Source organism: Leptodactylus fuscus, chromosome 6, assembly GCF_031893055.1.
Source record: "Leptodactylus fuscus isolate aLepFus1 chromosome 6, aLepFus1.hap2, whole genome shotgun sequence".
NCBI classification, from domain to species: Eukaryota; Metazoa; Chordata; class Amphibia; order Anura; family Leptodactylidae; genus Leptodactylus; species Leptodactylus fuscus.
In genome coordinates this window covers 20,946,009-20,973,574 of record NC_134270.1, presented here as the reverse complement: position 1 = coordinate 20,973,574, position 27,566 = coordinate 20,946,009, and the positions used below count along the sequence as shown (strand labels likewise).

The window sequence follows — 27,566 nt, the reverse complement described above, 5'->3', positions numbered from 1 at the left end:
TTCATTTCCAAACTCAGATATTTAGAGGAATTTTGGGCAGTGTTCCAGATAAATGATTGATACTCCGCACCGTCTTCTCAGTCCTTATATTAGTGGTACACTCTTGGGGTCAAAGGGTATGGATCAACGGGCCCTTTGGGAAGAAGGACATAACCATGGATTTGCCAAGCTTACCATAGACCCTAGAATTTTGTTGATGGATTCTTCCAACTTTGGTAAGATCTGCTAAGAATGTACTGTCTACTGAAGTTTCCAGAGAGATCATCGACTTCTAACAGATATTCTAGTGTTGCGCCTTGAGATAAACCACACCAGAGTTGGAAGGGAACCATCCATTGCCAGTGCCATAATTATAATACCATGCGCATTGGGTCAACCAGAGATGATATCTGCTGGTGGACAATCTTTTGGCCAATATTTACAAGATAACTTTTTGTCCGACTTATATGATACACTTGGTAGTGTCCACGTCCATCTTTTTGAGCTACTGTGTATATATATTTTTCCATTTTTTCCAATCTTTTAGTAGCTACCCCCTTTTACCATTGCTAACCCCTTTTAACACAACAGTGCCCCCACATAAATAAAAAATGACTGAAACTCTTATTTATGAAGCTCAGAAACACTAGTCCTTGCACATAACTATAGTCCAGATAAGAAGTGGTACAACCCTTTAAAATGTACAATGTACAAAATGTCTTGCATCAATATTTATTGTCTTTTTGGACAGTTTTTTTCTACCAAGAAAGTCAGATCTTGAGGAATGACTGAAAATGTGGAGACAGTCCTGTCTATCTAGGTTCTTCTTTGCCTCGGAGTCAAGAACCATTAGCTGGGATCGAGGCTTTGGTGGTCACTTCTTAATCGATTGGCACTTGTGAACTCCAAATATACATAGGTTGGTGTTTGTCTGTATTGGCTTGTTCAAAGCCAGATAAAAAGGCCAAAATGCAGCTTGAGTTCTCTACTCCTCTACATTTATGGAAGAGTCTGGACTTGTTTGGCAAATCTAGAGGATATGTTTGGTTATATTAAGGCTCAAGGTACTGAATGTTTCAACATTTCTGAGCTGGATACGGGTAAGGTCACTTTTTGAAAGTTTGCATTTCTGAGACTGGACTTTTACCATTGTTCTAAGTGCAAGTCCATTGCATTGTTTAAGTTGAGATCTGTAACATCAAGGAAATCAGTATTGAAGATACTGGGACCAGTAGTGGTGAGTGACCCCAAACCTGTGGCTGAACTTGGTGGCGTTAAGTCCAGCCACTCCATGGTCTCCCAAGGAGATTCAGTAAAACTCAGATGAAGGCCATTGCTTTCCACAGATGATGGGGACAATTGGGTCTCCATGGGAGATAAAGAAGTTTCCAACATTTCCTCAGAACCTTTTCCAGGAAACCCTCCAATAACACGCTCAAAGTGTGGATCATCATTTCCAATTTTAAGCAGTGGTATTTCATTAGGTCTTCCCATGGGGCTATGAGTGTTGAGTAAGACTTCAAGGTGGCCATCATTGTTTGAACAGTTTTCATATGGAAGATGGGAGTTTGAGGAGGTCGCACTTGGGTTTCCAGTTGACACACTCAGCTGATTGAGCTTCTGCCCACATGACCTCTCATCTTTGGCATTGGCTGGCATTTCTGAAATAACATAGAACATACCCTTAATAGAACTCTATGACTCTATAATGATAATACTAGTCTACAATTATCAGATGCTTTCAAATGTTTTTGTTGAGGTCTTACCTCCACTTTCAATCAAAACATCAAGAAGTTCATCCATCTGTTGACTCCTTGTGATCTGCTGTAGAATAAAAGCATGAAGGTGAGGAACAAGAATGTAAATTGGAACATGAAGGGTTTCAATTGAATCCTCGACACAAAAAATCATGGCACCAGTTCCTAATAGATATGCAAGACTCCAAAAACCAAATGTACTGAAACAGAGCGTTCTTCATCATCTACACGTCTGGACGGGTCAGAAATTTGAAATGACAATTACATTGAAGATCAAATTCTGGTAAATTCTTAATTAATTTTAAGTTTTAACACAAAGCCGCAGCCAAACCATTACAGTCCCATAGGGAACAATCTAGAGATGACATCATTGGATTCCATGGTGACATTTTTGGACCAGTTGAATAGGTTTTCATTCCAAAAATACTGACGTTCAAATGGGTGAATTATATATTTTATCACGTCCTGGGGTCAGACTTTCAAATCTTATATTACAACATTTTTCTTTTAGATAGGGGAATAATTTCTGGACCAAAAAATTATTTGCAGAAATATTTGAAAAAATTGGGCCTTTAATTTCTTATTACCTGTCTGACTGCATCCTCGTAGGAGGGAAGCTGCTTGGAAACTGACGAGGTTGCATTAATGAAATTCGTGCCAGGGCTGGGAAGCTTTTGACCTGCCTGGGGAGATGGCTGTAAAGCACTTATCTGCAAGTAAATAGAGTATATAGAATATGAATTAATTATAGAAATGTCCTTTTGAAGTGGACAAATATCCCATTCCCAGCCATAACTTAGAAAGTTCTCTGAAGGTACATGTCTAATGTTGCCATCTAAAATTTTAAAGGTGAACGTTACATCTTCCATCTAGCTGTGCTATATGCCTGGATGTACATGTATACTTGGAGCCCTAATTCTTTATCTCCTTACACTATTCAGTGGGGTCATTGCAGGTTCCACAGAAGCCTGCTCAGATGTCTGGATGAGGACCTCACCTACAGCTTCACCAGTCATCCTTTGATAGTAAGGATCAGTAACTTCCCAGGTTCTTTATTGTTCTTTAGACATTTTATATTCAAATTTAGGTCAAAAAGGTCCAAATGCCAGAAAGATCACCATGTCAACATCCATGTGTCATAGAACGCTCGGCAATCTTTTTAAGGTTGTGGATTTTCCAAATATAGAATGAAGACAATTATATCGTTATACCAACTTGACGGTGCCAGGGAACAAATATTGGGCTTCAACCACAAGCTATCTATAATCCAAGTCCCTTACCTTTCCTAACACTGGTGGACTTTTTGGTGGGAGTCGATCTTTGTTACTGTTCTTGTTTTCCGATTGGTCAATGTAGGATGGCTGTAAAGTGTTCTGGTTTGGAGAGTAGCATACAGAACTCCCAGTATTCTGAAATTGAAACAATAAGTTATTTATGATAATCCGATAACCAAGACATCTACATAAGACATTGACTCCCTGGTGGAAGAACATTTCTCAGTAGTTAAATTCTATTCATACCTGTGTTGGGTGGATCCGGTGGTTGACCTGTGGTGATATGCTACGGGCATCTCCTTGTGAGCCTGGAGATACGGACAACAAGTAGGGGTTATTGGGAGATGGAGGTAAACTGATGTGCTGTGGACTATTCGTACTTCCAATGGGAGAGTGTTGCGGAGAACACTGAGGACTCAAGAAGGTGGAAGACATGATGGAACTTGGGTTAGTGGCCTCCATGCAATGGTTGTTTATCATGCAAGACACTGACTGTGTTGTACATGATCCATGCTTCTCAGATATATTGTTCGCCTGTGTTTTTAAAGTCATTTGTTTAGCTGCAAAGGGACAACTGGAGACGTTTTCTTGCTTGATAGGTACTCCAAAAAAGTGTTGAGATGGAAGTGTCTTGTCTTGAGGTCCACAATTCCCTTTTCGCTTTTGCAATTGCAGCCTAAGTTCCTCAACTTGTCTTTGCTCTTGTTGGAGTTTCCAGGTCAACTCATTGATGACCTTCTGCTTCTCCACCAACATTTTGTCTTTTTCAGCATCCATACCTTCCAGTTCTACTTGGTAGCTACCACTGTTGATGCTGCTCATTAGACTTTCCTCAGCACTTAGGTGAATAGGGGAAGGGTGTAGACCAAACTGAGGAGAAGACATTGGTCCATCACTGAAGGTATCAGGTAGAGAACCATTAACAGAGAGGTCTGAAGAGGCTGGGGATATTGGTGGGGTAGAACTGGTGCTACCAAACTGATAGAAGCCATTTGAAATGACGCCTCCTGATGGGTGCGTTTGGAAGTTTGAGTTATTTGGAGTAACTGGAAAAGTGACAGTTGTGATTTCACTAAATGTTGGGACAGTATTTCCAGGGCACTCCTGGAAGGGTCGTAGTCGTTCCATTAGTGAGGTCTTTGTACCGGATACAGGTAAGCCACGTATTCTTAGCTGTTGCCTCAATTCTGAAACCTTAATAATAAGAGAAAACAAATTACATGAAAAATGATATGGGATATTATGGTTATTTAACCCCTATAGCTGCCCAAATAGTCAACCCATTGTTAGTCAACCCTGAACTTACTTTTAAATCATCCAAATTAGAGGGGAGAAGACCTGGTTTCATGGAGGATATATTTGCTTGGCCAGAGAAGGTGGTCTTCACTGGAGACAGTGAGGGACTGTTAACCATGTTGGAGTTTGAATTCCGATTCATTTGCTCATTTGGTTGCCTTAAAAACACAAATTTACAAAAACTTTATCTCATTTGACAGGAGAAAATTATGTCAACTTTAAGGACAATACTAAGATGGACAATAAACTGTCATTTTCTATGGAGTCAAAATAAGTGCCCTCAAACAATGACAAGATCCACAGCTTGTAAAGTGTCTTAGCTATTTGACCTTAATGGACCACTGAGGTTCTAGGTTCTATCACGTAATAGTAAATTGAAGTGTTTTTAGCTTAATCCTAATACAGGATCTACATATCTCCATACAGACGTTTTCTGAGATGGTTGCCATACTCACTTGAGATGTGAGTGGTGCATGCCTTGGTAGTTGAAGTGTTGCTGCTGTTGCTGGCTTAATATCTGTAGTTGAAGAAAAAGTTGTTGCTGCTGTAGAAGCCTGGCGTAAGCCGAGTCCATGGGTGGAGGAGACTTCTCGGCCTTTTGGTCTGGAGGAATGTACTGATGATATTTTAACTTTTTCACCTTTGGCTTGATATCTTTAGGTTTCTTGTGACGGTTTTTGGAATCTGTAGTAGACTTGGTCTGTTATTTGAAAACAAGAATATAAGTTAGTGTCAAAATCTGAATTTATGTAAAGTTGTCAGTAGTTATGTTCTATCTATACTCCATACTCTGGAGGGATGTGGCTCCTATAGGGCTCTTGGTAGCCTGGGTTAGTCTCATTCTATTTGCTACGATGCATCAAGGTCTGGTGCAGGACATACTACCCAAGAGGCAAATAAAAGGGTCGATAATTGACCTAAAGGTCCTGGAATTGACCCTTGGTCTTGAGTGTCAATATTTGGCAACATTTAGATCACTGGTATGGGGTCACTGCTTAATAGAGACCAATTTTCCAATGAAACAATCAACAAGTGACCATGTAAAATCTCAGATAATGGTTACTTCAATCATTTTTCCTTGGTTGATGATTCACCTTTACTGCAGCAGAGCTTGGGGCCACCTGTCCTGTTGTCGACATTTGGTTTTCTGGGTGCAGTGAAGAGGAATGACTCTGGTGTGCGCTGCCATCATGTGGGTCATTGTCATTTTCTTGGGTATGATTCTAGAATAAGTGGAAAAAAAGGCTTAAAAACTTAGATTTTATCCCCTATCGGGGAGACAGTAAACATTACAGAGATCTTAGAAACCACAGTAGGATTAGAGACAGAACGTTTAAGATGACAGTCGGTCAAAAAAGTTAGAGATTTATGATGGCGATTTTATTTTCTTATTTTGAAAGCCGTGTCCTATATTCTAGATAATATTCAGGGATGTAAGGAGAAAAAATGGAGAACAAAAAAAAAAAAATTTAGAGTATAATTTTAATGGTAAAAAAATAAATAAATGATGACTAATAGTAAATAGTAATAGTAAATAATTAAAAAATAATAAAAAAGATTCAATGATTTATCATGTATTATTATAGTAATTGTTCATTAACATGTTATTATTCTAAAATGGTATGATCGTCACTATTTATTAAAACGATAAGTTAAATTGTGGATTCAATTATTATTTGGATAATTAGAATATTAGAGTAATTTATTTTAACCTTATATTTATAGGTTTTTTTTTTATTTTATTTTAAAATTATAAATCATTTCTAATAATTAAGCAGATATTCAAGAGTTAAGTGTAGGCCTTAGCTGACATCTCACATCTATTCTCCAGCCCTATAAACTCGTAATAGAATAATCTTGGAGAGTTGTTAAAATATGATTCGGATACCAGAATGACAGAGGCGACAATTCCTTAATCCATTCAGTGTCTGGAAAATGACGCGAGTATTAAGATTCCAAGTTTTCAGCAGACTCGAGGAGCGAGCGGGCTGTTAAACCTGAGCTTGGCACGCTCTGAACATTAAATCTCTGGGGAACATTTCATTTACATCAGGATATCTGGAAATCCCGTCTAGCTATGGTTACTGACACCATAGTTCTTCAGGGAAATTTATCACCAATACTTCTCTAGCTTAAAATTTTTCAATTCCAAATTTATATTAATGTTGATAAATTTTTTAGTGGACAAAAAATTAAAACTGTAAAAGAAAACCCAACTTTTTCCTCCATTACTCTCTTGTGTTCTCCTTGACTCTCCTTGTCAATGTTTGTATTCATGTAATTGTCTCTTTTTATCTATATATGTATTGTGTAATTAATTAATTAATCAATAAATATATATAATTTTTGCTGCTGATGAGTTTATATATGCATATGGATTCTTCAAAGATTCATGCTGTGATCCTTTTAAGGTATTTGTTGGTTTAATCCAACCCCCCCCAAAAAAAAGTCAATATATGAATTTGTTAATAATTAATTAATTAGGGTTGATTAATTAATTAGTGTTAATTAATTGATAAAATATGATAGAGTCACTAATAAAAATATGAGATGATTTTTCCGCCGATACATTAATTCAATATAGTCAATGAATGAGAAAAAAATATACTTGTTTATTTATTGTATGAAAAAATTAATTAAATTAATTAATTAAAAATAAATTAGTTAAATCCTAATCCCCTGAAATAATAACAATAGACAAAATAAATAAAAATGTTTACTTAAATATATCCTAAAATATTTGCACAATTAAAAAATTGCAGTAATCAAAAATGTCATGAAAGAAAAATAAATATATAAAATAGAAAAAAAAAACAACAACCTTTTTTGGGTTCCTTTTAATGTAAATCAGAATATGAAAGAATCAGCTGATTATATTTTTTTCTTAAACCGACCTTCTAAAACTTCAAACACAATCTAGGTCATAAATTTTTTTTTTTTTTTTTTTGCCTAAAAGCCTTGATGGCTCTGACTGTGAACGTGATGCCCTCACTACAACCAACGCGCCTCCGAGACCAATCATATTTTATTAGCGATCTGTAATTAGACACAGCATGCAGACAATACCTTGGCCGTCTGCCCTCAGAGCTTGGAAAATTGAGGGTCGCTATGCCAAGTACACAGTGTTACAAAGACAGAGGAATGAGGAGTAAGAAGGCCCGTGCCAAAGTTCTGTCGTATCTCGGGTTAACAATCCCGCTGTATAACCCAATGCAGAACATTACTATCTTCTAAGGAATTATAAGAAGATGGAACATTTACCGGCCCTGTTTCATGTCAGGTAGACATTTGAAACAACATCAGGTATAGACTTGACATAACTGTGTTTTTTCAGGGTCAATTGAAAAGACAAATGAATGGCTTCCACCACACGAAAGGTAAGGGCTCAAAAAACCTCCACCAATAATTCTTAGCTCAAATTGATTTGATCCAAAACCCTACAAATGTTTTAGGGTATATCATCCATTGAAGGTGGCCCTACAAGAATGAGTCCACCCAAAAAGTTAGGGTCAACTATTAGAATAATAATATGTTGGATTGTTGTATGTAGATCATGGTCAGGCCAATAACCATAAGAAGGTACTAGACTATCATCCATATAACGGGAATAAATCTAATAAAAAGAATAAAAGGCTACAAAGACTCTGATCAGTCAGTGTTTAGGCCAACAACCCAAAGAACATATTAAATTGTATTATCCATTGAGGATAGTTTGTGGTGTCTTCCAAAAGATATTGGTCAGTTAGAATGATCTTTGGTCGCGATGAGTGTTTACAGCCGCAGTCATGAGAATGTATCAGTGAGCGTGGGGTATGGTCTCTTACAAGAATATGCCCCTAATATGTATGGTTCAACTACAATACTCATTGAAAAGACAATATGCAGCAGTGTTTTGGCTAACAACCACAAGAACATATCAGAATGTATCATTCATTGAAGGTGTTTGACAAAAATGAGTCTCTTGAAAGCTATAAATAGTTATTGGTTGAAAGACTGTTTATGGTCAATCCCAAGACCATATTAGAATTTGTGATTCACTGAAGATGGTCTAGCGTATGGTAATGTATCACGAGTCTATTGAAGATGATCTATGGTGCCTATAGTTGGCTAAGGCTTGGGTCAACTATAAGGAAACCCCTACCTGTACTGGACCAGAGTCTGGAGAACTAGTGGCATCCATATTTTTGGTCTCTTGCGGAGATGAAGATGAAATTCCCTGAGAGTCATTGCTTCTCTCTTGATCAGGGGACTCGTCATTGCTGCTGTCTTCTTCGAAAGCAAAGGCGTCCACGGACTTGGAGTAATTGACTGAATTGCCTGCAATAGAATAACAATATAATCAGTATCAAGGCTTTAAGTGCTTCGCCCCCGCTGGTGGGGTAGAAGGAACACTAAAGGCTATCATTGTAGAGTCAGACAACTAGATATAGTAAAAGGTCGCTACTGCTGCTATAAGAAACCTCTGACCTTAACCACTTCCCTCTTGGGGCCGGATAAAATGTGATGACTGTGAACACTAACCAGACCTCCTAATCTCGAAGCAGGTGCAACTAACCCAGATAAACTCCTTGTAAGTGACACACCATATTCAATCTATAGTATGACAAACCAGTGTAAGTTATTTTTGTCATGAGTGTGATGGCGTACTCCACTACCCTTTACACGACATGTCCTTTGGCAAGAACATGGACAGTCTCCATTAAAAAGTATATGACGGTAAAATCCAAGACTGGTTTTTCTAAATTGAAATAAGAGAAAATCTCAATATTTTGTTGAAGGCCATTTTTTCATTCTCTCATGGTGTTTTTGAAGGCCATGATGATCTTTTCAGGATACTTTTTATGTGTTTTTTTTTCCTTTAAAGTAACCAGAAAATATTTATTTCAATGACTTTTTCTCCTTTTGGGAAACTGGAGATACATTATTGACATATAGGCCTAGGTGTCATCTCAACCATGGAACCCTCTTATTTATGATAAGATCCCTCCGATATGGCTCACTTGTAACCAGAAGACTGGAAGATGCGGTTGAGCCATGTTTTCAGTACAGAGTCATTGATCGGTACATCATCTGAAGGTGATCGGTATAGAATTTAGTCGCTACCATCACTATATTTTTTAGATTATAGCTATGGTCAGGTGACAAGGGGTCCTCAATGCTAAAAACCACCCGAAATGCCACCTAAAACTCAATACAGTTCTCTCTCTTCAGGGGAGAACAATTAAACAAGTTCCTCAGTTCATTACACATCAGATTTGTTCATCTGCTGGCGTAGACCACCATGTCAGGTCGTAACGTGACCCACAGCCCTCGTAATTCTGCTGCCCCTCATCGATGGATAGTTATGCGCGTTGACAGGGAGCTGGTAAATAGGGCTGTGATATCAGCCCTCAGCTATGTGCCAGCTGAGAATGCAGACAAAGCTGCCCTTGGTTTGGAAATTATTAAAGTTTTGGCTTCTTCCACTTCACTCAAGACGGGGAGATTACGTAAATAACTTGACTGCACTTTGCAGTGTCTAAACATTTTATCTGCAAGAGGTTAAAGCCAGATGATCCTACTTTATAGGTTTGGACCAGTAAAGATTTAATACCACCGGGATGGTTGTAAATCATTATTCGAAGAGAAACGCTGTTAAGAGTCCAAACATTTTGATTTCTAAGACTTATCGTCATGAAGAAATCTACAACCTAATGCCAAACATCTCTAAAACTCAACACCATACCGTCCTGTGTGTACACGGCACCTCTGGACTCCAAAGCACTTTTCACAAGGCTTTGTGGTGATAAGTAAATGATAACTCCACCAGGATACCAAAGGTGTCAAAGATCGAGAGACTGGATTCATGATAAAGTCTCTGTAACTTGGCATGTTTATAACATGGAAAGCCATTGGATTTCCCAGTGGATTTCCAGCAAACAGTATCACAATTTGGAAACTTTTCTCTTGCTGTTGCAGACTTTTGAAGATCCCTCAAGTAGGTTTTCAAGATCTTCATGAAACTCATTTTGGGAAACAGTGGTCCACATGACGGTGAGTCAAATCATGCCATAATAAAAATAAGAACCTGCTTACCTTTCATGGCCTCTTTCACAGTAGATTCAAGGGGAATTATATTCTTTTCCACCAGTTCTAAAGGGCCTGGTCTGAGGGCAATCCTTTCATTGAGGTCATCAGCAAGTCGAGCCCGTTTCAGTTTCATCTGGGCAGCTTGAGTCGACCCCTCAGCAGATGATTCTAGAAGGCCAAATTTAACAAAGCTCAGTGAGGTGCCTGTCAATTCTGTACAATGGTTAATTACGTACATGTAGTTATTATACACAGTCCAGTCATAGTAATGTGACCACCACCTACTTTTGACATCAACGTTAAATAACCAATCGCAGAAGGCGCGTGTCATCAGCCATCTGGGTGCACTCATCATTGTGGAAGGCACAATGGATCAACACAAGTATGCATCTATCCTTGCGGACCATGTTCACCCCTACATGTGAATTATTTTTCCTTAGGACGATGGCATCTACCAGGAGGACAATGCGACGTGTCATAAAGCTCGCAGTGTGCGTGGTTCGAGGAGCACCAGGAAGATGAGTTTACCGTACTCCCTTGACCAACAAATTCCCCGGACTTGAGCTTATACTCCTTGGTCGACGCTGGATTTTTTTGAAGTTGTACTGATCTCAGCTGGTTGGAGTCTCCTACTTATCCAAGCCTCCCAGGAGTTTCAAGATAACAAGGTGAGCTGGATACATACCCTACTTTGTGGTCACATTAAGGTGACTGGACTGTGTAGGTCCAACACATATTATATAGGTCATAAATGGGGGCGCAGTTCCATTTGTGCCTACAGAAACTGGTCGTTGAAAATAGTGGTGAAAAGCGGTACTGCAGATTGGAAATTTCTGAAAGGTTAGGAGGAGGTTGGGTGTCTTAGGCTACCTCAGGGGTAGGTTCTCTACCTATAACACCAAAGGGTGGAATAAATAACATATTCTGTAACATGGCTTACATGGACTTCAAGCTTACCTTGTAAAATGTGCATATTAATAGGATCAGACTTTTCTGGTTTGCTTCTGACCTTGTGCTTCAAATATTCTTCACTCTAAAAAAGCATCAGAAAAATATGTAAATTGGATATAACAATACATGATACCAAAATGCAGGCAGTGTGGTATGGAGGTCCTTCAGGTGTATAGGACTAATAGAGACTTAAACTGATCACAAGTTGTCCTCCTGCTTGGACCTCTAGAGATTGACTTTGGAGGACATGGCAACAAAAAGGATGAATGAAGCATTTCATGGTTCCTCTGACAATGGTCCATCCATATTAAGCACGAGCATGCTGGGTCTTAGTAAAGGAGAGACCCTCTTTGTAGCCGCTCTGTACTCAGGTTTGTAATGAAAGGACCCCATTGTTATCTCCGAATTCTCTAATAGAGTATTTGACCATAATACATGTTTGGAATAGACAGGTCGACTGTATTGCTATTCCCAGGTCACAGATATTTATCCTATTGGTTTTCGGTTACATCAATAATCTTATGATTTTTCCCTTGATTTAAAAACCAGCAAACAATCTCTGAATAAGGGCTTCATTCTCTTCAGCTAGACCAAGTAACACTCCATCTACCTTCTTGTCTGACAGTGGATGTTCCAGCTTCCTGAATGGAAGAACAGATGCTTACAATGTACATTTAAGGTCATGACATCTTGACAACTGGTTGGCCAGACCGTGTAGACAATTGACTTCAAAGTCTAAGAGCGCTTATTTCTGTGCACAGCTAAAATTCCAGTCTTTTCTCTGACAACTGTTCCTGTTCACAGGTTCCAGCAGGTCAATGTTGTCAGAGCAATGTTAGAGTTCAGAGGACATCGTAGGTTTATGTCAAACTCAAAGAAGAGGAAGCACAAACCTCATTGAAGGTTAGTGCTAGATCCATCCCCCACATCCTTACATTTCTTACAAGACACATAAGAGTATTTGGTTTTTGGAAACTGTTACATCACATCTGATTTATGAAGTAAGGATTCTCTACCTTGGCTCGTTCCAAGTTTTTCCTTTGCTCCTGGAATGCAGCTGGACTTTTGAGGGCTACAACACAAACAAACAGAGAATAAAGACGATTAGTAAAAAGCAGAATATTTATGTTTGTGCATCTGCGCTACTGAAGTAGCCATTGGCTCATACTAGTAGGTCCAGACCATGGACCATCTGTGACATCTGACAACCCTGCAGAACAATACAGTATGACCCTATAATCTCAATGACATGGTAATAATGACAAGCGCACGTATAGCATAGACCACTTCTGCTCTTCTAGTTCCACTTGGAGCTTTAACCTATCTAGAAGCCACTTGTCTTTCTGTCCAAGTGACCACGAGGAGGTACTGCAATAATATAACTAGTGTATCCTCAGTGGAAGACTGGCCCAGACTGGAAACATCTCCATCAGATAATAAAGTGGAGATGCCTCCAGAGAAAATGTTAAAATTTGTGGAATGAAAGATTAAGATATCCATTATCCATACAAGTAGACCTCCGATCCAGAACACCTTGTTGTGATTGATATGAGCACAAGTCTTTGCAAGCAATGGACACAAGTAGAGGTTTGATGATGAAGATATATTAGACCCTCCTCAGTATACAAATTGTTATTATGACCCAAATTACTTCTGCCCTTTTCCAACTCCACCCACAGCAAAGCCTTGGTAGACCCCAAAAGAGGAGTCTCCTAGATGCTATCTATCGATAGCTGCCGCTCCAAGGGAGTTACGTTAATGACTTCCTCACACCTCCTTCCAAGGGTGTGGGATTTGGTTAAAATGTTCTCGTGCACTAGAAAGTTTTTCTGTAACCCTCGATTGAGACTATTTTTGCTGAATGTCTAGGTCACTAGGAAATACAAACTACTCGGATCTAAAATAAATGAACTTCACAGTCTCATAAAAGAAATTGCAATTGAATCCTCCTGGCTGTGGCATGGATTGGACATCATCTAAAAACTAAGGTATCACACAACGCGACACATAGCATACTTGGAACGGTCATCCAAAAACTATCAATGTTTGTTTTTGTGAATTACTTTCTGCCTAAGCAAGCACCAATGGGTGCATTACTGTATACCTAATGTTACACTCCAGAAGTGGGCAGATTATGACTAAGGTTAGACACCAGAAGTTGATGGACCATGCCTACACTTAGTCACCAGAACTTGATGGGCTGTACGAAAAATTAGGCAGCATATACACACCATAGGCATGTATGTTGTGGATATATCTATTAGAGTACAAAAACACTGAGCTGATATTAGAACAGGTCCCTACAATTACAGCAGAACTTTTGCTCCATACGTATATAGGAAAACCAATTTCAAGCAACGATCAACTGCTTAGGAATCTTCAAATATTCTAGAACTGTCTTCGGTCTTCTATCATATCTGGTGGTTTGCTTGTTGGGGATTTAATATCCAATAGGATAATAAAGCCCTAGTATACTCACGAGGCATGAGGCCATGATCCACTAGGTGTTGTCGATTTCTTCTCTGCTGAAGTCGTAACTGTAAAACTGTTAGAAGAAGAACATCAACAATGAAGTCTTCCTTGGCCTGGACCAAGACCATACGTCTCCAAAGAGACCTCATGCACTTTCTCTTCAACCTTTGACGCATTTTATTGACACACTGTAGTAGGGTTAGATGTCATATATTTTGTTGGTTAACATGTTAATGGTGGGATCAAACCTCATGCAAAATCACAAAATGAACAAGGATCATGGCATGGCAGGGAAAATTGCTGGTTTCAGTAGACACGTGAAAGTGAAATGTATTTTCTTCCTACCATATGGACCCTACTTGTCGCAGTGCAAATATTGTTGGATCATTGCTAATGAATGAAGTCTGGACTTTCTGGACCAGGTGAGCATTTTCTGATAATCTAAGTCTATTTTTCTTAAACAGGATTATGAGGGGTCCAAGATATGAAGTTCTCCCAGATTCAAGGTTCTTGAGATGTTCCATTGGTTTCAGAAGCTTTGATTTGTGCTAATCATTGGTTGGACCCACTTAGGGTTGAAAACTATCTTCTGACGTTCTTTTGGCTGACAATGGTGGTGGGTAATCTGTGGCCTTCACCTGCCATAATTTTATTTACGGTGATGATGACAAATCTTCAGCCCAAGTTACAGAAGTCTCAGGGCAAGTAGGCATATGCAGTAAGATGCTTTGATTTCAAGACTTTGTGTTGCCTTTTGTGTCTTGGAAGGAAATATTCTTCGTATCTAACTAGGAACAGATGAATGCAAAGTGGTGACAGCTGCGAGAACTGTACATGGAACGTAGCAGAAGTCATACATTATAAATAAAAGGTTTAGTAGCAATGGAGAACACGAGGCTCTATGGGGGTGTGCAACAGACATGTATGGGGGAAGGAACGTTCTTCTCAGTATGTCCAAAGTGTAATGAGACTAAAGAACAGTAATTGGGTCAACTGTGGATGATGGATCAACCATGTCTGCCGGCAGTGTCACAACTTATTGTCCATGCTACACTATGAAAGGGGAAGTCTTCTGCTGCTAGCCAAGACCAGATGTTGCCATGAGCCTATATCAGAGATGTTGATCAAGAGAATTATAGTATTTGTTCTACAGACAAGGCCGATTTCCACTACTTCCTATTGGCGTATGGTAACCACCTGCCATATGGAGCATAATAACATGTCAGTACAAAAAACATAGGGTTAAAAAAGTAAACAATCCCAACAACTCAGAGCTATGGAGAATATCTAAAGTATATTCACATGATGTACAAGTTAATAGTAAACATGTGATATAGGGTATATAGCCATATATTCCTGCATAAAACATCACAGTACAACAACAGCAGATGATGCCCAGGATATATCAGCTGTACATACATAATTATATACAGATGATGCCATATCACTATATACAAGAAGATGTATAACTTATACCAGCTGTATATATACAATTATATACAGGAGATACCCAGGTTATACCAGCATGGTCCATATCACTATATACAAGAAGATGTATAACTTATACCAGCTGTATATATACAATTATATACAGGAGATCCCCAGGTTATACCAGTATGGTCCATATCACTATATACAAGAAGATGTATAACTATATACCAGCTGTACATATATAGTCATATACAAGTTATACCAGTTGTACATATATAATAATATACAGGAGATACCCAGGTTATACCAGTTGTACATATATAATTATATACCAGGTTATACCAGCATGGTCCATATCACTATATACAAGAAGATGCTCATGTTATACCATCAGTCAATATATTACTTGGTCTAGATTTTGGCGCAGTTCTTTAGCCTTACATACCACTCCGTCAGTCTATATTTCAGACATGGGAGTATTTATAGGGAGTGAAGAGATAGCAATTGCTACCAGGCCCTGTATTCTGAGGGGGGTGCCAATGGTCTCCCTACAGTACAAACCCCCCCCCCTTCCCCATGTTATTGATAGCACATGGTAACTGGAGGCCCCCTTACAGATTTTACATTAGGGCCCAGTTACAATTCTGATTTCAGACCCAATATAAATATAGGAAGAAGTGTACAATTCTCGGACCTTATATCCCCAAGCCCCCCTCCATGATCCACAAGGAAATAAAAATAGTTGATCTTGTGTCCTATAAAGTCTATGTACAGGCATAAATAGGTTCTGGCGGAGACACTACACCTCACCGTCAATGGTTAATGGCGATCTATCCAGGGAACATGTGATGGGTGGCCAGATTATCAAAAGATTGAAGCTGTCAAGGACATGGCCAGGAGGACGGTGCGGAGACGGCCTAACGGGTCTCCTCACTGTGTTTAGATTCTTTTTCGGATAGATAGTGGATTATTTACAGCAGTAGATCACATGTAATCTCTAGGACGGTGACGGGATTGTATACACAGTGATATCAACCCTCCGACGTGTCAGACTGACCCCAATATGGGGATATTTTTGGAGTGACATGATGGTTGGCTGATGAGGACCTCATCCACATGGAATGCCACCAGAGATAAGAAGTCATGGTCCTACCTACTCTACTATGTTCTAATGTGGCTGCAAAACAAGACTTGTTATATCCAAATGATTGTTTGAGAAAATTCCATAATGGAGGACGGTGTCATGTGTTCAGTAGAAATTATGTGGATGAATGTGATACAGGTACGAAGCATGAAGGACCCACCAATAGCCTACTCCATCTACAATTCATGGCCAAAATCACAATGCAAAATAACATAAGTATAAGACATGGGGCTTAGATATATCAAACTGTCTCATACATGCTAGTCTTAGATACATTGCTCTGCCCACAGTATAACACATAACAGGATTAGATTCAGTGGCTTGGCAGACAGTATCACACATGATAGACTTTAACATAATGCTCAGTAACTACACAACCAGCACATAAATCCCAAACTGGAAAGTAAACCTAAAGCTATGTTATATTGAATCCCAGCAGCAGATGTGCGGTATAAACTCTGCCCGCCCTGGAGCTTGTGATATAGGAATGGATGAATGTAGCTTCAATTCACCTCGTGGCCATTCTTATTGCACATCTGGAGAGAACATCTGTGTATCAGGCAGGACCTTCTTAAGATCTTCCTATTAGTAAATTACTGTCCCTGGCACCAAAATAAAACTACTGTAAAACTGTTTTATCTGTAACAATATAACCACTGTAATACTACCTCTTATGTGCAAGAAAATACTATAATACTGCTCCTATGTACAAGAATATAACTACTATAATACTACTCCTATGTACAAGAATATAACTACTATAATACTGCTCCTATGTACAAGAATATAACTACTATAATACTGCTCCTATGTACAAGAATATAACTACTATAATACTGCTCCTATGTACAAGACTATAACTACTATAATACTGCTCCTATGTACAAGAATATAACTACTATAATACTGCTCCTATGTACAAGTATATAACTACTATAATACAGCACCTATGTACAAGAATATAACTACTATAATACTACTCCTATGTACATGAATATAACTACTATAATACTACCTCCTATGTACAAGAATATAACTTCTATAATACTGCTTCTATGTACAAGAATATAACTACTATAAGGGTGCATGCACACTACGTAACGCCGGGCGTGTATGAGAGCCGTACACGCCGGCATTACGGCAGACTGCCGAACACTTCCCATTCACTTCAATGGGAGCGCTCGTAACAGCGGCGTTTACGAGCGCTCCCATTGAAGTGAATGGGAAGTGTTCGGCAGCCCTGCTGTAACGCCGGCGTGTACGGCTCTCATACACGCCCGGCGTTACGTAGTGTGCATGCACCCTAATACTGCACCTATGTGCAAAAATATAACTACTATAATACTACTCCTATGTACAAGAATATAACTACTATAATACTGCTCCTATGTACAAGAATATAACTACTATAATACTGCTCCTATGTACAAGTATATAACTACTATAATACTGCTCCTATGTACAGGAATATAACTACTATAATACTGCTTCTATGTACAAGAATATAACTACTATAATACTGCTCCTATGTACAAGAATATAACTACTATAATACAACCTCCTATGTACAAGAATATAACTACTATAATACTGCCTCCTATGTACAAGAATATAACTACTATAATACTGCTTCTATGTACAAGAATATAACTACTATAATACTACTCCTATGTACAAGAATATAACTACTATAATACTACCTCCTATGTACAAGAATATAACTACTATAATACTGCTCCTATGTACAAGAATATAACTACTATAATACTGCTCCTATGTACCAGAATATAACTACTATAATACTGCTCCTATGTACAAGAATATAACTACTATAATACTACTCCAATGTACAAGAATATAACTACTATAATACTGCTCCTATGTACAAGAATATAACTACTATAATACTGTTCCTATGTACAAGAATATAACTACTATAATACTGCTTCTATGTACAAGAATATAACTACTATAATATTGCTCCTATGTACAAGAATATAACTACTATAATACTGCCCCCTATGTACCAGAATATAACTACTATAATACTGCCTCCTATGTACAAGAATATAACTACTATAATACTGCCTCCTATGTACAAGAATATAACTACTATAATACTGCCCCTATGTACAAGAATATAACTACTATAATATTGCCCCCTATGTACAAGAATATAACTACTATAATACTGCTTCTATGTACAAGAATATAACTACTATAATACTGCTTCTATGTACAAGAATATAACTACTATAATATTGCCCCCTATGTACAAGAATATAACTACTATAATACTGCCTCCTATGTACAAGAATATAACTACTATAATACTGCCCCTATGTACAAGAATATAACTACTATAATACTGCCTCCTATGTACAAGAATATAACTACTATAATACTGCTCCTATGTACCAGAATATAACTACTATAATGCTGCTCATACACATACAAATATACTTCTAGACTGGGTAATTTGTATATTTTAGTGGCATTTCTCTTTAAGAACATTTGATGATAACATTGCAGCGATTATTGAGCAGACTTTAGTGGATCATCCTGCAACTACCGCCCTCCCCCAGTCATGGTATTATACAGAGAACGTGTGGTGTACAGGCGGCAGCTGCTGTAGTCACATGTTGTGCTGTGGGAAGGGTTAATAGTCTGGCACAGTATTTTGGGTCTGTCTTCCTGTCTTGCACTGTTTGATGTAAGTTGGAAACATATGGCGGTGGCACCAGCAGCGGCGGTGTGTGCAGGAACCTGGGGGTCTCTGTTATTGCGCCCGTTTTGCAGAGCTGGAATCTGCACTAGATGTTGAGCAAGCAGTTAGGCTGATGTAGAAATGTGTGTATGCGCAGTGCGCACAAGCTGAGGGGCGGTGTCGTAACCGTCGCCTCAGCCATTACACAATGTAACGGTGCTTAATACACGGAAGGAAATCAGCAAATTATTTAACAGAAGAGTCAAGAGCTTACAATTATTATTATTATTGTTTATTTATATTCCATGGTGCTGTACATTATTAGATTAATTCCATGGTGCTTTAGATTTGAGCGTTCACATACGGTGCACAAAATGTACAGATATAATACTAACAATGACTGACTGGCACAGTGGGGTAGAGGGCCCTGCCCGCGAGGGCTTACAATCTATGAGGGAAGGGGGTAGAGACAGAAGGAGAGGGGGAGACTGTACAGATGGGGGTGCGGTGATAGTGTTATTGGAGGTTGTAGGCCTTCCTGAATAGGGGAGTCTTCAGGGCCTTCTTGAAGCCTGTGATTGTGGCGGTCAGTCTTATGTGTCTTGGTAAGGAGTTCTAGAGTATGGGGGATGCACAAGAGAAATCTTGGAGACGGTTGTGTGAGGAGCGGATGAGAGCAGAGCGGAGTAGGAGGTCATTGGAGGATCTGAGGTTACGTGTGGGCAGGTAGCGGGAGATGAGGTCGGAGATATATGGAGGGGACAGGTTGTGGATGGCTTTGTATGTTAATGTTAGTAGCTTGAAATCTATTCGGTGGTCAATGGGTGCCATTGAAGGGACTGGCAGAGGAGAGCAGCCGATGAGGATCGGGGGGTGAGGTGGATTAAGCGAGCAGCGCAGTCTAATCTAATCTAATTCACCTTACCTATAATGGGGCATACAGTATACCAGTGGGGTATGAGGTACGGAGTATATACATGCTGTATACGGTAAGGATATCAGTGAGGTATGAGGTACAGGGTATATACATACGGTAATGCTACCAGTGAGGTACGAGGTACAGGGTATATACATACAGTATATGGTAATGATATCAGTGAGGTATGAGGTACAGGGTATATACATACAGTATACAGTAATGCTACCAGTGAGGTATGAGGTACAGTATGAGTTTCCTCAGCAATCTCTATTGATATCTGAGGGGGTGGGGTGTCAGGCAGTGTGTGTGTGTGTGGGGGGGGGTGTCTATTTTTGCTGCCGATTTTTACGACACCCCGGAGTAACCCCGGAACATTTTGTCTTGCTCGCTCCAGTTTTATGTTTTCCATCGGAGACATTTTGCAATCTATAGCTATAAAACGTGTTGGGTTTTCGTTGACTCAGGAGACATGAGGGCTGCAGGCGATGATTTCCTCATCTTACGGGGGTTACTCCAGTACCCTAAAACTTGTGGCCCAGTGTAGTGATCTTGTAATGTGGCCCCTGGATATACATCATCTGGTGGATTGATTGCTAATGTCTGGTCGCGTCCTGATCTGTGGTCATGCTGAATAGACATAAGTAGCCGATCCGGCCTCCCCTTTTTGTCTTTATTATGTGTGATCTGCTGAATTGATTGGTTATGTCTGATCTTGGCAGCCACATCAGCGGGTATATGACATCATTATAATAAGCTGTTCAGACATGGCCAATCCATCCTGCAGGTTTGTATCCTCCATATATATATGTTTCAGATTATTTATGTCTGGTTTGGGAAGATGACATCATTGGGTCTAGGACATTGTATAACACGCTGTTAAGACATGACCAATAGATCCTGCAGGTTTGACTTCTCCATATATATGTGTCAGATTGATTAGTTATGTCTGGTTTGGGAAGATGACATCATCATGGATCATGATATCATCATATAACAAGCTATTTAGACATGACTAAAGGATCCTGCAGGTTCAACTTCTCCATATACTGTAGATGTGTCAGATTGATTTGTGATGTCTGGTTTGTGATGATGACATTATCAGATCTATGACATCATCATCTAATGACCAATCGAACATGCAGTCATTTACTGCTCATAAAACTATTTTTCTACCCCTCCCCTTTGTCATATTCACAGGGGTCCAGAAAACTGAGAGCATACCGCCCAGAATACCGTGAGAATCCTACAAATCAGCCCCCCATATCTCAGCTTCCAGGGTTCACCTGTGTTTGACGTGACGTGATTAGAGTATCAGAAGTTTACTGCGGTCACGCCTGAATTTTTAGGCTTTGTGTGGAGTTGCCCTTTAATTCGTGAACTCTTGGCACATTTAAAGAACCAGCGCTTGTGAAATTGGAATTTCACTAGACATTGTGCGGTGTCTCCCTTTAGTCGTCATGTGTGTGGTCTCCACTAGGGGCCAGTGTTGCTCTTGGAGATTCCTAATCCTGGTCCATGGTTAATGTTGCAGGCGCAGCTGATAGCGCAGGCAGCTGGAGTGACAGGAAACAGTGTCGCCTTATCCAAATGTCACCTTAATGGCTGTCACCGACCCCAGTACCTGATAAGAACATTCCAGAACTAAATAAATCCAGCGACCAACACATTTCGCCATCTTTCTGGTAGGATGAATGCCATGTTTTTATTTAAGTTAATTAATATTAGTTATTAGTTACAATATTCAGTAAACTACAGAAACAATGAATAGAATTCCAGTGTCAGTTTGTTATTCCATTAGGTCAGTGGGTTGTCACCTGCAGACACCAGGTCCCCTGACAGTAGTCTACAGGCAGCAGGCCACCATAGTATTACACACAGCACAGCCCAGTCCTTATTCCACTCCATGCACTGATTCATTGTAGTAGATAAAGGGTTAATTCTCAAGGTCGTCTATTTGACCCCCGACATTTGGCAGCTTCCAGTGTTATGAGCAGCACGTGGTCACTGGCAACCATGGGGTCAATACACAGTCAGCCAATCAGGACACGGCAAATGATCACATTGTATATAGACAATGATACGGATAGTATGTAGCAGAGGAAAATTTGTCACCATTCAATTAAATGACAAGCTCAGCTCTGCTACATCTGCACGCTGCTTATTATAATATCTGACTCTGATATTTGATTCAGGCGCCCCTTATATATTATAACTCTACAGGACGAGGCTTCATATATACCCATGTAGTATAGAATGTAGGAACTGGATTAAGCTACAGATGTAGCAGAGCTGAATTTGTTACATTTGCTACTGTAATAAGTTTCCATTGTCATCAGATAATCACAACTCTGCCACATCTGAAAAACTCGTCTATAGTGGATCCATTATCCATATCGTAAATTCAATGCATCCAACCACAGGTGACCCATCAGTGTATCTAAACATAAGTGTATCTAAGCTCCACAGCAGAAGAGCAGACTGATAGCTGCCCAACAGCGATAGAGGACTACTAAATCTGACAAACTCAGAACTGCATCATCTATACACAAGACACTGACACACCTGCAGAGGACACTGACTGCTCCATACCAGCACACTCCAGGACACTGACCGCTCCACAGCTGTACAGGACACTGACCGCTCCATACCAGTACACTCCAGGACACTGACCGCTCCATACAAGCACAGGACACTGACCGATCCACAGCTGTACAGGACACTGACCGCACCATACCAGCACAGGACACTGACTGCTCCACAGATGTACAGGACACTGACCGCTCCACAGATGTACAGGACACTGACCGATCCACAGCTGTACAGGACACTGACTGCTCCACAGCTGTACAGGACACTGACCGATCCACAGCTGCACAGGACACTGACTGCACCACAGCTGCACAGGACACTGACCGATCCACAGCTGCACAGGACACTGACCGATCCACAGCTGCACAGGACACTGACCGATCCACAGCTGTACAGGACACCGACCACTCCACAGCTGTACAGGACACTGACCGATCCACAGCTGTACAGGACACTGACCGCACCACAGCTGTACAGGACACTGACCGATCCACAGCTGTACAGGACACTGACTGATCCACAGCTGTACAGGACACTGACCGCACCACAGCTGTACAGGACACTGACTGATCCACAGCTGAACAGGACACTGACCGCACCACAGCTGTACAGGACACTGACCGCACCACAGCTGTACAGGACACTGACCACACCACAGCTGTACAGGACACTGACTGCACCACAGCTGTACAGGACACTGACCGATCCACAGCTGTACAGGACACCGACCACTCCACAGCTGTACAGGACACTGACCGCTCCACAGCTGTACAGGACACTGACCACTCCACAGCTGTACAGGACACTGACCGATCCACAGCTGTACAGGACACTGACCACTCCACAGCTGTACAGGACACTGACCGATCCACAGCTGTACAGGACACTGACCACTCCACAGCTGTACAGGACACTGACCGATCCACAGCTGTACAGGACACTGACCGCATTACAGCTCTACAGGACACTGACCGCTCCACAGCTGAACAGGACACTGACCGCACCACAGCTGTACAGGACACTGACCGCACCACAGCTGTACAGGACACTGACCGCACCACAGCTGTACAGGACACTGACTGATCCACAGCTGAACAGGACACCGACCACTCCACAGCTGTACAGGACACTGACCGATCCACAGCTGTACAGGACACTGACCGATCCACAGCTGTACAGGACACTGACCACTCCACAGCTGTACAGGACACTGACCGATCCACAGCTGTACAGGACACTGACCGCATTACAGCTCTACAGGACACTGACCGCTCCACAGCTGAACAGGACACTGACCGCACCACAGCTGTACAGGACACTGACCGCACCACAGCTGTACAGGACACTGACCGCTGTACAGGACACTGACCGATCCACAGCTGTACAGGACACTGACCACTCCACAGCTGTACAGGACACTGACCACTCCACAGCTGTACAGGACACTGACCACTCCACAGCTGTACAGGACACTGACCACTCCACAGCTGTACAGGACACTGACTGCACCACAGCTGTACAGGACACTGACCGATCCACAGCTGAACAGGACACTGACCGATCCACAGCTGAACAGGACACTGACCGCACCACACCTGCTGAGGAAAGTGACCGCTCCAAAACTGTACAGGACACTGCACCACAGCTGCACAGGATACTGAACACAACATAGCTTTACTGGATTAGAAATTGACCACAGCTATACAGGGCATTGACAGAGCGCTCCACACCTGCGCAGGACACTGACCGCACCACAGCTGTACAGGGCACTGACTGCACCAACAACTGCAGAAGACACTGACCGCTCCACAGCTGTACAGGATACTGACCACTCCACAGCTGTATAGGACATTGACCACACCAAACCTGCCGAGGACATAGAATGTTCCACAGCTGTATGGGACACTGACCACTCTACAGCTGTGCAAGACACTGACCACTATACAGGACACTGACCGAGTACTCCACAACTGTACTGGAGACTAACTGAGCGCTCCACAGATGTATAGGAGACTGACTGTACCAACACCTGCACAAGACACTGACTGCACCACAACTGTATAGGACATTAACCATTCCACACCTGCAGAGGACACTGACTGCTCCACACCTGTACAGGACCCTGACCACACCAACACCTGCAGAGGACCCTGACCGCTCCACACCTGTACAGGACCCTGACCACACCAACACCTGCAGAGGACCCTGACCGCTCCACACCTGTACAGGACCCTGACCACACCAACACCTGCAGAGGACCCTGACCGCTCCACACCTGTACAGGACCCTGACCACACCAACACCTGCAGAGGACCCTGACCGCTCCACACCTGTACAGGACCCTGACCACACCAACACCTGCAGAGGACCCTGACCGCTCCACACCTGTACAGGACCCTGACCACACCAACACCTGCAGAGGACCCTGACCGCTCCACACCTTACAGAGGACACTGACCGCTCCACAAGTGTACAGGACACTGACCGCTCCACAACTGTACAGGACGCTGACCGTACCAATACCTGCCGTGGACACCATATTTGTTAAAGATTTGTGAAATAGTGTTATGATGTAGCTGATCTGTGTTTGTCAGATCCGAGTTTGTCATATGTTCTAAATTTGTGAGAGGGAGCAAAATCTGTAGCACCAACAATCATGTACAGTCAAACCAGTCAGGTGTAGCAGTACTGAGTTTGTCAGATACCACAAGATCAACTGTTACAGCAGCAGTACAGCTGACAGTGTCAGAGGTGGCATGCGTTAGTTTATCAGCTGTGGTGGAGCAGGATTTAGCAGAGCTGTGTCTGTCATTTGTGGCATTATGAATTTGTCAGATGTAGTGGTGCTGAATTTGTCACATGCAGATGCTCTGAGTTAGATGTAGAACAGCGGCTTGTGTTAGTTGTAGCAGAAGTGAGTTTGTCAGTCTTGGGATAGCAGTGTCCGTAATGTGTAGTGATGTTGTATGTGACAGATGTAATAGGACTAAAGTTATAATGGAACTGACTTTGTCATTTGTAGAATGGCTGAATTTATCAACCATAACTTTACAAACTATAGGAAAGTTGTGTAGTGGAGCTGAGTTTGTAAGTCTGTGAGATATAGCTGAGTTGAATTTTCTTGCCGTAGCAGAGCCGGCAATGTTAAAGAGATGCTTATGTTAGATGCGGTACACTTGGATTTGTCAGATTAGAACGGAATATGTCAGATGTAGCAGAGATGAATTTGTTAGATCAGTAGAACTAACTTTGCCACCAATATCAGAGAAGAGTTTTTGTCAGATACACCACAAATGAGGGTGTCAGAATTCAGAACTGAATGTGTCAGATGTAGCAGAGATAAACTTGTAAAATGTAGCATAATGAATGTGTCAGATGTAGAAGAGCTGAATATGTCACTGACAGCAGAGCTGAGCTTGTCATCTATGACAAAGGTGAGTTACAAATACAGCAAAACTGCAGGGCTAAATCTGTCAGATACAGGAGAGTTGAGTTTATCAGCCATAGCAGAGCTGAGTGTGTCACATACAGCAGAGACGAGTTTGTCAGAAGAACAGAGGTAAATGAGACAGGTGAGAAGGGGAAATGTTGATACCAAAAGAAGTCGCCTCTGATTTTACCAACAGCGCAAATAAATCCCCCGCTAAAACAGAGTACAAACACTGCATCCATGAAGCGCTAGATGACAAACACAGCTCTGCTACATCTGTATCTCCAATCTAAAGGTATTTGTGAAACCTCCATCCACTGCTCCCCAAGGACGGAGCGCCTTCCCCTGTTTCTCGTCCACCGTCGCCCGCCGCCATCTCACCTGATCTGAATTTGCTCCGTATCAGTAGAGACTGCTCACATCCCAGGAGAGTCATGATGTTCTTCTTATTGCAATTCCAAAGTCACAAATGAGTCCGTGAGAAGAGCACCATGGGGAAGACGAGAACGCACAACATCCAAGATTAGCCCCTGAGCCCGGCCGGCTCTGCTACCTCTGGAGTTAGCCTGGAAGTCTCAGAGGATTTGGTCCCATCCAACACTGACCTAATGCAAGCGGCAAATGCTTGTTGTGGGGCTGAGCTGTATTAATTAAGCTCCGTCCTCCTCCCCTCCCATCCGCTGTGATCCCCTGGCTTCTGATGATGTCATCAGCAGTGATATATGATCCTCATCCTCAGCAGCAGTGAGACCCTCCAGAGCTGATGTCCCTGCACCGCTCTGCGCTTCCTCTTCTGGGTGTCTGCGGGTTCCTCTGTCTTGTCTTCATGTAACTAGGACATTTCATCAAGAGGAAATTAACCAAGTCTTACCTGCTACGAGAGATGTAGCAGAGCTGGGTGTGCAGTCCTATGTAACACCACAGATAACACACGCAGATAATGTAGGATTTCGTACGCTCGCAGTCCTAAGTAACACAAGAGAACTAGCCCAAACCTTCAGCGGCTGAGGGATTCACAGATCATTCACACGGATGTAAGACGGATGTGGCAGTGGTGAGGACGTCGTGTGACTGTGCGCACACCCAGACCTAATAATGCAGCGACTTTATCTGCAGATAATACAAATTATATCCCAATGAAGTGTACCAAGTGACAAACCCAGCGAGACTAGATCTGAGTGTAGATGTCCTGAGGCTTCTCAGCGCTGGAGACGTGAGATAAGACTTCGGCTTTTACCTTCCCTTTTTTTTGAAGAAGGGAAATAGAAATAGAGAACAGTTAAGAAAAGTCATGTAAATAAATGCCGCATAGTACTTATATAGAGAAAACCGTGCACGCTACAGCCCCAAACTGTGCTGTCCGCCATGTTACCGCCATACAGTGCCCAAACACTACCAAACAGCATACCGATAAAAAGGGACATAATGTGCCCCACCCACTGCTACATGGACTCCGCCCATTCCCATACATTGCTCTTTGTGCCCCTGTACAGTATAATGCCCCTATAGTCACCCTAACATGATACGCCCCCGCATTATAATGTATCC

At 41.4% G+C, this 27,566-nt stretch overlaps 1 protein-coding gene across 3 annotated transcripts; it reads right to left on the bottom strand.

The window, feature by feature from the left end:
* Positions 1-1,033: 1,033 nt before the first annotated feature.
* MYOCD (myocardin) lies at positions 1,034-26,538 on the bottom strand. Of its 3 annotated transcripts, XM_075278407.1 has the most exons (13): positions 26,400-26,538; positions 12,343-12,398; positions 11,333-11,408; positions 10,382-10,543; positions 8,448-8,623; positions 5,401-5,529; positions 4,762-5,006; positions 4,317-4,464; positions 3,257-4,204; positions 3,017-3,145; positions 2,324-2,446; positions 1,746-1,803; positions 1,034-1,640 (listed from the first exon to the last, which is right to left on the bottom strand). In XM_075278407.1, the coding sequence occupies exons 1-13, from the start codon at positions 26,452-26,454 to the stop codon at positions 1,123-1,125; spliced, it is 2,823 nt and encodes a 940-aa protein (XP_075134508.1). In that variant the 5' UTR covers positions 26,455-26,538; the 3' UTR covers positions 1,034-1,122. The 3 variants fall into 3 exon arrangements, with proteins under 3 accessions (XP_075134508.1, XP_075134507.1, XP_075134509.1); XM_075278406.1 differs by lacking the exons at positions 12,343-12,398; positions 26,400-26,538; XM_075278408.1 differs by lacking the exons at positions 2,324-2,446; positions 12,343-12,398; positions 26,400-26,538.
* Positions 26,539-27,566: the final 1,028 nt, after the last annotated feature.